The sequence below is a fragment of the Geotrypetes seraphini genome, chromosome 1 (assembly GCF_902459505.1).
Source record: "Geotrypetes seraphini chromosome 1, aGeoSer1.1, whole genome shotgun sequence".
Classification (NCBI taxonomy): domain Eukaryota; kingdom Metazoa; phylum Chordata; class Amphibia; order Gymnophiona; family Dermophiidae; genus Geotrypetes; species Geotrypetes seraphini.
This window is the reverse complement of record NC_047084.1, coordinates 225,929,661-225,943,811: the sequence shown is the minus strand read 5'-3', so window position 1 is coordinate 225,943,811 and position 14,151 is coordinate 225,929,661. Positions and strand designations below refer to the sequence as shown.

The window sequence follows — 14,151 nt, the reverse complement described above, 5'->3', positions numbered from 1 at the left end:
GGTTCCCACCATTGCTTCTGTTTCTGTGCCTTTGCTATTGCATGTTTCCTCGGCAGCCTCTGCATTCGTGGCAAATTTAGCAGATGTCGGGGATGCCCAGAACTGTGGATTCCGGGACCTGGGAGATGACCAGACTATGCGCAGGCTCTTCAAGTCTAGCCACCTACCCAACCTTATTTCAGAGTCACTACGGATGCTGAATCTTGATTCAGACCAAGTGGTACAGGCAGAATGTTCAGTGATGAGTTCTAAGCCCCCGCTGTCCGCTACATTTCAGGACAATGCAGTTTTAGCAGAAATGCTCCTAGAGGTCTGGGAGTCCCCAGAGGGTCCCTTGAAGTACGCTGGGACCATGACAAAGTTGTATCCCATGGCTTCGGAGTTTTCCAAGCGCCTAGTCCTGCTGAAGGTGGCTTTGGCTGTGGCTCAGGTCACTTAGCATACCTCTGTACCCTCGGATGGAGGGGTTGTCCTGAAGGATGTTCAAGACAGAAGAGTGGATTTTGTTCTCAGGTGTCTTTTTGATTCCACAGCAGCAGGAGTGTGAGCTGTGACAGCCACTTCCTTTGTGGCCCGGGCGTGTCACACCAAGCTCCGCCAGGATCCCGAGGATGTTGTTCTTCATGACCTCAACTTCCTGGCATCCAGGGTGAATTATTTGACAGCCGCACTCTGACATCTTGAAAGTTTTTGCTAAGCCAGGAGCTTATTCAGTTTCCGCTCAGCGAATGCTATGGATTCGCCTGTGGTCTGGGAGTCCAGTTCCGCACAGGCTGGAACCAGTATTCCTGCCTGATTCCACGAAGCTCAAGCTCCGGAATACCTTTTGAACCCTGTTAGCTGTTCCAGCCCTGATGGCTTGGCAGTATCTGCTGGTCTTGGGTCTCATGGTTTCGACCATAGACATGATTCCGTGGGCCAGAGCTTGCTTCCATCCTCTTCAGTCATCCTTGCTGACTCGGATGCCCTGGGGGTAAATGTGCCTTGATTGATGGCAGCCCGCAGCAGCATGCTGTGGTGGTTGAACCCTGCTTCTCTGGACAGGGGACTTCCTCTGCGAGTCTTGGCCTCGGTGACTCTGACAGTGGATGCGAGTCTGTCCGGTTGGGGAGCAGTTTGCCGCTCTGTACCGGTCCAGGGCCAGTGGACTTCACTGGAAAGCAGATGATTGATCAATCGACTGAAGCTGCGAGTGATCCGCCTAGACCGCCTGAGATTTTTCCAGTGTCTCCATCAGAAGGCCGTTCGTTTTTTCTCAGACAGTGCAACAGTTGTAGCCTATGTCAACTGTTAGGGGTCACCTGCTAAGCTTGGAGGCTTGGATGCTATTTTTCTGTGCGGAAAGGCATCTGGTGGCCTTGTCCGCGGTTCATGTGGCCGGCATAGACAACGTTCAGGCAGACTTCCTGAGTTGACAATTTCTGGACCCGGGAGAATGGTCTCTGTCCAGGCTAGCATTCGAGTCCATAGTTCGCTGGTAGGGTTGTCCCACCTTCGACCTGATGGCGTCCTCCGGGAACTGGAAAGTGAACAGGTTCTTTAGCCGTCACAGCTCTCGTTCACTCTTGGCCTGAGGGGGAACTTCTGTATGTCTTTCCCCCGTGGCCGATGATAGGGCGCGTTCTGCACTAGATGGCCTCTCAAGTGGGTCCGATGATTCTAGTGGCCCCAGACTGGCCCAGAAGACCTTGGTATGCAGACCTCGTGTGGTTGAGCTCGGAGCAAGGTCTGCATCGTCCATGCCACCGGAGGCTGCTTGTGCAGAGCCCTATAGTACTTCAAGATCCAAACCGCTTTGGTCTTACGGTCTGATGATTGAGCGCTCCGCATACACAGCTAGGGGTCATCACTACACTCCTTCAGAGCAAGAGAAAGTCTACTGTGTTGGCCTACGCAAAAGCTTGGAGGTGCTTTCAGGCTTGGTGTGCAGGGGTTCATTTGGATCCTCTGTTTCCATCTGTGGCGAGTGTTTTGGACTTCCTGCAGGCAGGCAGGTTTCTTCTCTCCACGCTCAGATTGCGAGGCTTTCGTGTTTGGGTCCCTCTTCCCTCAGGGGTTCCCTGGCATCTCACCTGGACATTGTCTGCTTCTTATGTGGGGCGGGGAGGCTGAGGCCTCCCTTATCCTGAGTGGAGTCTAAATCTGGTTCTCCACTCTCTGGTTTATCCGCCCTATGAACCCCTGGATGGGTTCTCTCTGACAGATCTTACAATCAAGACTGTTTTCTTTGTTGTGGCCACTTCTGCACGTCACATGTCAGAGCTTTAGGTTATCGTGCAGAGATCCTTTTATCCGCATCACGGAGTCTGCAGTGGTTTTGAGGACTGTGCCTTCTTTTCTCCCAGAAGTGGTTTCCTCGTTCCATGTCAACCAGGCAGTTCAGCTGCCTTCTTTTGTTCTGTCGGGCTCCATGTCAAAGGACCGTGTTTTGTGATCTCTAGATGTGCAGCGTCTCCTTTTGAGATATCTGGAGGCCACGAATGACTTCCATCTCTCTGACCATCTCTTTGTCCTGGCGGGTCCCGTGCGCCAGGGTTGGCCTGCGTCTGGGCTTCCATCTCTAGATGGATTTGTTCAAGCAAGGCTGAAAGACTTGAACATCGAGGCCAAAAGAATTGCCAGAATGGATTCTCTTTCCCACATGATTGGGCAAGAGACTCCATGCTGTGAATTCAAATAACAGATGAGGAAAAGCCATGTAATAAACAAATAGGTTTTATTACTCATGCTCCCATTGTCTGGGAAGAGCAAGCCTTCAGAATTTCAGTGCTATTCAAAGAGAGAAAACAAGGCAAACAGATTTATACTCTGTGTGACATCATTTGTAATAATTATCATGCTTTAGAATACAATGGCACAGTTGATCACATGACTTCCTTTCCAAAAATGCCTTACGTCAGTGTTAACATTAAAATTCCATTCTGTTAAGTTTTTAAACCCAGCAGGTGGCAGTGTTTCACTTTTCTTTCTAAATCACTTTTGAGGGGGAAAAGTGATGTCACCAACAAAGATGGAAGCCTAGAGTGGAGGCTCCGTCTACAGCTGCTAGCAACACCACTTAATAATGGAATCGCAGTGGATTTGAGCCTCTCCCAGCGGTGCACGTGAGGTATGAAAGTGCTTGGCTCTGCGGTGCCCCGAAGGGAGAGCGTCAGTGCTGCCCCTGGACTGCAGCTGGGCGGCAAATCCTCGGCCTGCTAACTGCGTGGTGCGGGAGTGTCAGCAGGGCCTGCCTCTTCACTGTTGGTACAAGGAGCAGCGGTGGGTTAGCAGCCTGTTGTTTGCAGCGCGCGTCGGAGCGGAATGAGGCACTGGAAAGAGTGTGCTGTTGATTTTGGGCGTGCACACTGCCAGATGATCACTTGAACGGCGGACTCCGAGTTCCTTCTCTGCCTGAATGTGCTGGTGCTGCACACCCCTGTGACATCGCGGAGACCAGTGCACTGGGCTCCCTTTGAATTGCTGCAGAACACTGTCCCGTACCCTGGATGGCATTACAGGGCTAAGCTTCTTAGTGGAGAGGGAGGTGGACCACATTGGTAGGAGCTGATGCCAAGCTTGGGACCTCTTGGAGACTTCCTGGCCTGCTGATGAGCGGTCTAGTTCGGTCTCGGTGGTCCGCAGTGACCACTAGTGTGGCGGGCGTGGTGGTGTGGAGTGGCCCAGGAGTAGTGCTGCAGTGGGGGAGATTTTGACCAGAGCTTAGGTGGAGACGCTGGACTTTTTGCCTACCTATCTCAACAGCAACGCTCGTGACCCTCCTGGATTACTGTGCCTGGTGGCCAGACGCAGAGGATGACAATGAGAAAGCTAGACAGCTACGGATTTGCGGGAAAGAAACAAGGAGCCCCGAAGGCAGCAGAAGTGAGCCCGACGCAGGCAGCCAAAATGGCGGTATCGGAGGCTGCAATGGGGACGGCGTGGATCTCCAGGAACGGCCTGGTAGTGATGTGCAGGGGTGCTCCCGGGAGGCACTGGACTCACTGAGAGAATTGCTGCTGGACATTCATAAAGAAATGCAATCCCTGCGCCACGATGTCACCAAAGCAGTTACTGATTTAAAACAGGACCTGGGAGAGCTGGTGAAACGGCAAGATGCGGTGGAAGCCCATGTTAATACAATGACTGAGGATATTATAACAGTGCAACAGGCAGTGGCGGGAGTCCGCACCAAGGAAGTGGCGCTGTGAGATAAGTTGGAAGATTTGGAAGTTAAGATCCCGTTGGTGTAATCTCCGGATCCGGGGGGTGCCGGAAGAAAGTGCCTACCAGGACGCACGCCAGGCAGCCTTGGACATCTGCACAGACATCCTCACCAGTGCCTTGGCAGGTGAGGGGAGGGTGCCGGAAATAGAAATAGAGTGAGTGCATCGGGCTTTGGGGCGGCCCAAATCCAACTTACCCCGAGACATTATTTTGTGCCTGGGCAGTTTTCGGATGAAAGAGGACATCTTCCACGCAGCGCGGAAGTAGAGGGATTACAAATGGAATAATTTGAGGGTGGACATTTACCAGGATGTGGCGGCTGCTACCTTGCAAAAGCGGAAGGACATGCAAGCGGTGACTACTTATTTACACCGAGAGGACCTCAGATATCGGTGCCTTGGCCCTGACAGTGGGGACTGCGATGAGACGGGTCCGCAACGTGGCAGAGGCCTGGTTGGTGCTACAGAAACTAGGCGCCCCTAACTTTCCTGCCAGGGGGCCATGCTGGAAATCATGGAGAGGAGAAAGCTGGCCCTTCCAGTTGGCGGCGGCAGACCAGAGGAGCGATGGTGCAGAGTGCTGTGAGCAGTGAGCCTCCCGGACAGCCCACCTGAGAGGGTTGCAGATCATCAACGGACTTACCAATAGGCCTGTGAAGGTTTTATGGTTTGGAGGCTGAGGGGTACTTAATGGGGAGATGGGCAGTGGGTGTGTGCTGGGTGTGAGTTTTGGGGGGGATGGTGGATTGGTTGGGGTGTCTGTGTGCGGAGGGGATTCGGGAGGTGGAATGTTATGCCGATCTTCCAAAAATTTTTGAGGGGAGACCCGGGAAACTACAGGCCGGTGAGTCTGACCTCGGTACCGGGAAAGATGGTAGAGGCACTGATAAAGGACCGCATCACTGATCACCTTGACGGACATGGACTGATGAGGACCAGCCAGCACAGTTTCAGCAAAGGCAAATCTTGATTGACAAACTTGTTGCACTTCTTTGAGGGAGTAAACAGGCAGATGGACAAGGGCGAACCGGTCGACATTGTATATCTGGATTTTCAGAAGGTGTTTGACAAGGTTCTGCATTAAAGACTACTTCGAAAAATTGCAAGCCATGGAATCGAGGATGAAATACTCGTGGATTAAAAACTGGCTGGTGCATAGGAAACAGAGAGTGGGGGTAAATGGACAATACTCGGACTGGAAGAGCATCTTCAGCGGGGTGCCGCAGGACTTGGTGCTTGGACCCATGCTCTTCAACATCTTCATAAACTATCTGGGTGAGTGAGGTGATAAAATTTGCTGATGATACGAAGTTATTCAGAGAAGTGAAGACGCAGGGGGATTGCGAAGATCGCACACCTGTAAATTCCAAGAAATCTTCAACAATCCGTTCGGCCAGTTCCACTGCCTATATGTCGGCGGGGAAGAAGCCTCCCCTTGGAGTGAAGGCTCTCTACCAGAGGCATGGCTTCCTTGTGGGCTGATTCACATGCGGTTTCGCCTGAAGAGATTTGTAGGGCAGCTTCATGGGCCTCTCTTCATACATTTACCAAGTTTTACCAACATGATGTGGTGGCTAAGCATGATACCGTTTTTGGGACTTCTGTTTTGGCGGCGGGCTCATCGGACTCCCCATGATATGTTGGGACTGCTTACGTCCCTCGAGTTTAGCTTCCAGAGGAATTGTACAAGAACGAAAAATTAGGTTTCTTACCTCTGCTAATCTTTTTTCTTGTAAATCTCCTCTGGAGGCTAAACTCCCGCCCGTCTTTTATGTCCAATTCGCAGGTCACCTGCTCTGTAACTGGTAAGCTGAATTTCTGTCTTTGACCAGCCTTCCTAAGAATCACATCAGTGTCTTTTTATGTAAGGTTAAGGGGTCCCTGGTGGTGGCCCCTTCTGATCCTCAGGCTGTTTCTCCTTTAGTGAAAAGTTATGCTATTTTGCAGTTTATAAATGTTCAAATTTATGGTTTTTGGCATATTTGTCCTTATTGGCATTCATTGGTTGTGTATTTGTGTTTCATGAGCAGAATTGAGTTGTAGTGGGGAGTCCCCACACCCCCTCCTCTCTTTTTTCTTGTGTGTCCTGTTTGTACTAGATCGTCCTGGCTTTGCTACCTACTGAGCTTTGAGGGGAGTGTCAAGGAAGGTGACCTCAGAGAGGGGGATGGATTTATTTGTAAGTTCTGCAGCCAAGGCTAAAGTAGATGCAAGAACCCTTGAGTTCAGCCTCCAGAGGAGATTTACAAGAAAGAAAATTAGCAGAGGTAAGAAACCTAATCTTTCATTCAATCAGTTTTCAATCCATAAAAGGACATTACCTCATGACTTTCTAACTTCCTCAGAAGTCTTTCATGAGGTACTTTGTCAGATTCCTTTTGAAAATCTAAATACACAACATCAACAGGTTCACCTTTATCCACATGTTCATTCACCTCTTCAAAGAAATGCAGTAGCTTAGTGAGACAAGATTTCCCTTGACTAAAACCATGTTGATTTTCTCTCATTAATCCATGCTTACGTATATGTTCTATCATTTTGTTCTTTATAATCTCTACCATTTTTTCCGTCACCAACGTCAGACTCACTAGTTTATAATTTCCCAGATCACCTCTGGATCCCTTTTTAAAAACCAGTGTTATAATGGCCACCCTCCAGTTTTCCAGTACTATGCTGTTTTTTAAAGAAAAATTACAAATTGCTAACAATAACTCTTCAAGTTCATTTTTCAATTCTATCAGCTCTCTGGGATGTTTACCATCCGGTCCAGGTGATTTGCTACTGTTCAATTTGCCAAACTGACCCATTACAGCATCCAGTGTTACAGAGATTTGTATGAGTTTCTCTGATTCATCAGAATTGAATACAATTTCTGGCAGTGGTATGCCCCCCACATCTTCCTTGCGGGACTCTTGAGAACTGACGACAGCCATTCAGGGAGCGGCGCATGACCAGGAAGGCACGTGAAAAGCTCACACCTGCCTTATGCGCCACTCTGCTGCTTCCGCAAGTGATCAGGAGGCAGCCATCCAATGAGGGAAGGGCAGGAGCATGGAAAGCTCCTGCTGATACAGTGCTGGATTGCCAGAATTAAAAAAAGGTTTCTGAGTTTATATAAACAGAAAAATGATGGCAGATAAAGGCCAAATGGCTCACCTAGTCTGCCTATCCTCAGTAGCCATTATTTCTTCCTCTCTCTAAGAGATCCCACGTGCCTATCCCATGCTTTCATGAATTAAGACACAGGAGCACAACTTTGTCTTTAGTTACTACTACTATTACTACTACTTATATAGTGCTGAAAGGCATATGTAGCACTATACATTTTGACATTTATAGACAGTCCCTGCTCGGAAGAACTTACAACTTAACTTGGACAGACAGACATGACATATATGGTTAGGGATGCAGAACCCAAGGTGAGAGGCATTAGAAGTCGAAAGCACTCTCAAAAAGGTGGGCCTTTAACTAGGTTTTGAACACTGCCAGTTCACACATTCAGCAACAACAATTTATTATTTCTATAGCGCTACTAGGTACATACAGTGTTGTACATTGTAAATGCAAGAGATGGTCCCTGCTCAGAAGAACTTACAAACTAATAATGACAGACACACAGAGGGGTCTAAAGGTGGTAGGAGACTATTAAGGGAATGACAGATAGATATGATTATTAGGTCAATGTTTAAACGCAGCTTCAAATAAGTGGGTTTTTTGTCTGGCTTTGAATACTGCCACAGACGGAGCCTGATGTAGTGAGCAGGCAGGTTGTACCTCATTTATATCACACTCGGTTTGACCAAACTGTTCTCCAAAATTTATTTGAGGTTTAAAATCCAGCTCCACCTCCCAGGCTGTCTGAAAAAAAAAAAAAAAAAAAAAGAAAGCAAGAAAAAGAATTCATAAGGTTATATTTACTATGCTCCCTAGCTTTGCCTGTCTTAAGGCTATTTATTTATTGCCTCTTTTTTGTTGAAAGCCGTCTGTGCAGATTTTCGCTGAGGACAACAGGATATATATTCTCACATACCCTTCCACAACAGTAACATAATAAATAATGGCAGTTAAAGACCCACATGGTTCATCCAGTCTGCCCAACAAGGCAGTCAGAGCCACACCTACCACTCTGCGTAAGCCCAGTGGTGACTTCTCTTCAAAGTTTTTACAAAGCTGGAGAGGTGTTCCCACATGCGAGAATATGTATCCTTGGAGAACATCTGCCACAGGCAAGCAACTTATTTGCATACTTTCCTTTATAGAATTGGCTCCAAATAGGCACACTGTTATAGAATTGTCCTCCAATGTGTAGCTCTACTGCTTTATCTATAGAAAGTTTGTGCAGCTCTCCATTCAGCACTATTTGAAAATGGATATATATTCTAATGCTATTAGTATGGTACCAATAGAGAAATACAATTTAAGAAAGAATGTAACAGATTAATTATGAAGTATGATTTATTAATATATTTGCTTATGAAGAATGGTAATAATGTTTTGCAGATATAAAGAAGCTGCTGTAGCATATGAAAATGCCAAAGACTGGGATAGTGTAATCCGAATTTATCTGGATCACTTGAATAATCCTGAAAAAGCTGTGAACATTGTGAGGGAAACTCAGTCTCTTGATGGAGCCAAAATGGTAGCAAGGTACTGACAAGTGAACTTTTCTAGAAAGGGTAAATGAAAAATATATCTTGTCTTATTTTATAATTCTTTTTCTTTGTTTTACTTAAAATATGACTGGGAGACATCAGTATTGAATATGTTAAGAAGATTTAAGTACAGAAGTATGAAATTGTTAAATTGAAAAAAATGAGGTCAGTATCCAAAGGACTTAAGCTCCTAAACTGACCAATTTGAAATTTTCTTAGGGCTGAGTTCTTAAATTTATGCTCTTAGTTTCACTAGACTTCTAAACTTAGGAGAGTACAACTGGGGTAAATTTAGTGTGGGTAGAAAAATTTAGGAGCTTAGCATTGCTTTGATCCCATGCCAGCACCAAGGGTTTAGATTAGGCCCTAAATTGGGCAAATGAGTGGCAGGGCTTAATTTAAGAACATAACTTTTGGGGGTCCTTTTATCAAGCCGCGCTAGCGGGGTTAGCACGTCGGACATTTCATCACGCACTAACCCCCGCGGCCGGCTAAAAAATTAACGCCTGCTCAATGCAGGCGTTAGGGCTAGCACAGCAGGCAGTTTAACACGTGGTATTACGTGCGTTAAACCCCTACCGCAGCTTGATAAAAGGACCCATTGGGCTCCTATGTGTGGATGAATTTTCCTCTGAAAACTTATCTCCCAAGTTTGATTGAAAATAGAGAGCACATTTAGGAAGCTAACTTAGGTGCCTAAATTTATAAGCTCAACTTCTTTGAATTATAAAATAGAGAGCTGCGCGTGGACAAAAATCCCACCCAAAATCCCACCCACCCCTGTGAGGAATCCCACCCGTCCCCACGAGGAATCCCCTCTGTCCTCACCCGTCCTTATAAGCTTCAGAAATAGTTATTTCATTTAATTATGCTACTGAGTTAAAGGCTCTGGTAGAGACCCATTTACAAATAAGCAAAGAGACTTTATTAATTTGGAAATATTAATTGGGAAGAATACATACTTTGTAAATGGGTTTCTACCAGAGCCTCTAATGTAAATATAAAATATAAATACTCAGCTGATGAGAACCCCAAGCTGTCAGCTGAGGACTTCCTTTGCAGTTGGCCGGGGGTCCCTTTTGCTAAGCTTGGCAGGCAGCAGTAGCATCCCTGAGTCACAGATGCTGGCACCTCAGTGGCTCATGGATGTTGCCAGCGACTGCTGTGCTTGGTGGAGGGGAGTTCTGGCTGTCTCTAAAGGAGGTCCTCTGCTGGGGGATCCCCACCAGTCACAGCAAGGGTCAGCAAGTACTTCAACACTGTAGAAATGAAACCAGAAATGCATTTCCTTTTCTTTTAAACACAATACAAAGACATCTGCTAAATACATTTCCCAAAGCTAACACATTTTAGTCAATAAATTCTATTTTTTACCTTTGTTGTCTGGAGACTTATTTTTCCATAAAGTTGGTCCCAGTTTCTTTTTTCCGCTTTCCCATCTTCTGTAAATTCTTCTGTTGTTGTCCATTGGTTCCTCCTACCATGGTCCAGCATTTATCCTTTTCTCATCTTTCGTGCCTGCCCACCAGCTCCATGCCCAACATTTCTCCTTCTATCACCCCTCTCCAGCACCATGCCACATCTCTCCCTCCATTCCCTTCACCACTATGTCCAACATTCCTCCCTCTTGCATCCATTTCAATCTGTCCCACTGTTCCCACTCAATCCCACTGGTGATTGAGGCCAGCAGCGTGCCTGAGTTTAAGGCCAAATGGGATCGGCACATGGGATCTCTTCACAGGGCAAAGGTAGGGGAGGGACATTAAGGTGGGCAGACTAGATGGGCTGTGGGCCCTTATCTGCCGTCTATTTCTATGTTTCTATGTTTCTATGTTCCCTTTCCACCACAATATTTCTCCCTCTCATCTGTACCTCACTCCCTCCCTATGACCAAAAATTCTCCTTTCTTCTATTCCCGTGTACACAACCATCTCTTTCCCTCCCTTCCTCTCTCCCAAGTTCATGCCTTCTGCGTCCAAAAACGCATTCTCTCCCCCACCTCAGCATCTCTTTCCCTCCCTTCCTCTCTCCCAAATTCATGCCTTCTGTGTCCAAAAACGCATTCCCTCCTCCACTTCAGCATCTCTTTCCCTCCCTTTCTCTCTCCCAAGTTCATGCCTTCTGTGCTCCCCCACCTCAGCATCTCTTTCCCTCCCTTCATCTCTCCCAAGTTTATTCCTTCTTTGTCCAAAAATGCATTCCCTCCCCCACCTTAGCATCTCTTTCCCTCCCTTCCTCTCTCCCAAGTTCATGCCTTCTGTGTCCAAAAACGCATTCCCTACCCCATCAGCATCTTTTTCCCTCCCTTCCTCCATTCTCTTTCCCAAGTTCATGCCTTGTGTCCAAAACGCACTCTCTCCCCCACCTCAGCATCTCTTTCCCTCCCTTCTTCCATCTTCTTTCCCAAGTTCATGCCTTGTGTCCAAAAACGCACTCCCTCCCCCCTTTTGTGTTCCGTGTTTGCCTCCCAGCCCTCATCTGCAAGCAAATTACCAGCAACTTTCTCAGCCAAATGGAGCTCGAGCCTTGAGGCTCGACTTCTATTTCCTGCCTGCCCTGCCGCAGCACACATAGCCGACCAGAAGTCTTCCCTGATGTCAGTGCTGACATTGGAGGGATGGTTTTGCTTAAGCCCTCCCTCCGACGTCAGTGCTGACATCGGGGAAGACTTCCGGTCGGCTATGTGTGCTGCAGCAGGGCAGGTAGGAAAAAGAAGAAGAGCCTCGCGGCTCAAGTTGTATTGAACCCCGCAGGATCCCTGCGACCCAAGGAAGCATCCCCATGGGATACCCGCAACCCTAGGGGGCGTCCCCACGGGATCTCCGTGACCCATAGGGGGAACCCGCGGGATCCCTGTCATCCCCGTTCCCGTGCAGCTCTCTATTATAAAGCCTATTGTTTTCAAAGAGGATTTCACTAACTTAAGATCCTGGAAGCAATGCTTATGTTTCTGGCCAAACACAAGATGTTTTATTTTGTTCCCAAGGCACTTCCAAGAGGGTCTGAATACATTAAATGAATAATTTTGGATATATAAATCATTATCTCTATTATTGTGACTGTAATGGTTTTTTTCTTGTATGGTTGTTGCAATCTTTCCTATTTTAATGGAATTCTTTTCTATTTTTTCTTATGATTTGTAGACACCTTTTGTAAACTGCTTTGATTTCTTGTTAGTTAAGCGATATATAAAGTATTTTAATAAACATAAACATACAGACAAAAATATCTATTAAATAGGGGGCAAGGTTTTGGATTCCAAGATGGTGCCAGACGTATAATTTATATGTGCATTCACAATAATCAGCTGTTCAATGTCTCAAATTAAACAATGTAGAGGGGCGACAAATAACAGGTATAACTTGTCTAACTACCTGTGCTGCCTTTATCTAAGTGCCCCAAAACAGCTACATTGTGCCTCCTTCTTCTGCTTCAGCTGCACGACTGGGTCCAGGACAGAGCTAACTCTGCCTCCCTGGATGATGTCATTCAGGAGTGCAGAGTGAAAACTGCCCAGATCCACTCTGGAGGAATAAAAGTCTGACTGAGGCCAGCTTGACACCTTTGCTACCTGGGCTGCCTTTGTCTAAGTGTCCCGGAACAACCACATTGGGCCTCCTTCCTCTGCTTCAGCTGCACGACTGTGCCTGTGACAGAGCTAACTCCATCTCCCTGGATGACGTCTTTTGGGAGTGCGGAGTGAAGAACACCCAGACCTGTGCTGGAGGTGCGATGTGCTGGAGAAGCGCCTCCTTTAGGGCGCTCCTTTGGACGGACTTAGTGAGGGAAAGTGGTGATTATATTATGATGGAGGTTAGTAATATTGTTGCAAGAATTGGAGGAAGGTGGTATGGAGAACTTGGAAATGTTAGAAAAAGAATATTAACAAGCAGAAAAAAGTGAGTATGAAAGGATAGTCTTTCCTTAGGACACACAAAATTTATTGGACAATCACATAAAACAGATTATCCCAGGACAAGCAGGCAGCATATTCTCAACATGTGGGTGACGTCACCGACTGGGCCCCCTAGCGAACATTTTCGCAAGCAGACTTCTTGAAGACCTTCAAGCTTGCGATTGGCCTGCGCATGCGCGCGTGCCCCTCCTGCCCGACCTAGGGCATGCATCTCCTCAGGTGGTCTCAGTTCTATGTTTTCCACGGTGCCAGAAGCACTGCTCCCTTGCTTTGCGCGATCTCGTTGTCCTTCTTGCACCGCGGCTTATTTAGTTTCTTTCGGTTAAGTTGCTGTGCTTGTGTCTTTATTTTCTCTTTTTCGTTCGAGTGTTTTTTTTGACCGGGTTTCCCGGTCTTGGTTTGGCCTCCTGGCCTCGCGGGGCCGCGGCCGTCTCTTCTCTTATGTCCCAGCCTCGTTCTGGGTTTAAAAACTGCACTCAGTGCAACCGGGTTATCTCTATCACCGACTCTCATCGCTGGTGTGTAGAGTGCCTGGATGCGGAGCACCATGCTGAATCGTGCCCTCGTTGCGCGACTTTGCAACCGTGGGCTCTTCGTCGAAGGGTGGCCAAGATTTTCCAACTTTTTGGCCCCATGGATTCTGCGGGACAGGCCTTGAGCTTGGCCTCGGCGCCCTTGTTGGGTGCCCCGGCCTCGAAGTCCCCCTCGGCCTCAAAGACCCTGGCCTCGGCTCCTCCTGCTACTCCGGTCTTGGGTAGGTCTCCTCTTGCCTCTTCAGGTGTGCCAACAAAGAAGCCTACCTCTGAGTCTCATGTAAGCGCCGCCTCATCAGCGTCTTCGAGACATCATTCTAAGCATGCCTCCTCACATAGGGAATACTCTTCCTCGAGGTCGCCCCCGAAGGAGCGCACTGCTGCACCTACGAGCCAACAGCCCTTGGTCTCGGTGCCTATGTTCGAGGACATGCTTAAGACCATACTTAACACGCAGCTTTCCTTGGTCGTGAGCCAACTTGTCCCGACCTCGACGCCTCTGACCTTGGTCTCAACCCAGCCTCGGTCTGGCCAGCCTGAGCGTCCTTCTCTTGTGTCTCGGGGCCGTACCCGCAAAACTCGTCGGGTTTCCTCGAGTGATTCGTCCTCCCCCGACTCCCCTGTGGGTCCAGGACGGGGGCTCGCTTTTCGCCCGTTACTTTGTTGAGGCTTGCTCCTCATAAAAAGCTCCGGTCTTCTCCGTCCCTTCAAGGCAGATCTCCGACCGCGAAACCTTCCAGGCACACACTTATCCTCGAGTTGAACTCCAGTGTGCATTCCCCATCGAGGCAAATACCTGCCTCTAAGGGATCTTCTTCAAAACTGGTGAAGGATTTTTCCTTTGC

General features: G+C 47.9%; 1 protein-coding gene across 7 annotated transcripts in view; it reads left to right on the top strand.

Moving 5' to 3' along the window:
• WDR19 (WD repeat domain 19) overlaps positions 1-14,151 on the top strand; it is a 435,717-nt gene that overhangs the window by 293,053 nt on the left and 128,513 nt on the right. For all 7 annotated transcript variants that reach the window (XM_033947370.1, XM_033947368.1, XM_033947367.1 and 4 more), the window contains one exon: positions 8,706-8,852. In XM_033947370.1, the coding sequence (XP_033803261.1) occupies positions 8,706-8,852 (147 nt within the window). The remainder of the gene's footprint in view (positions 1-8,705; positions 8,853-14,151) is intronic.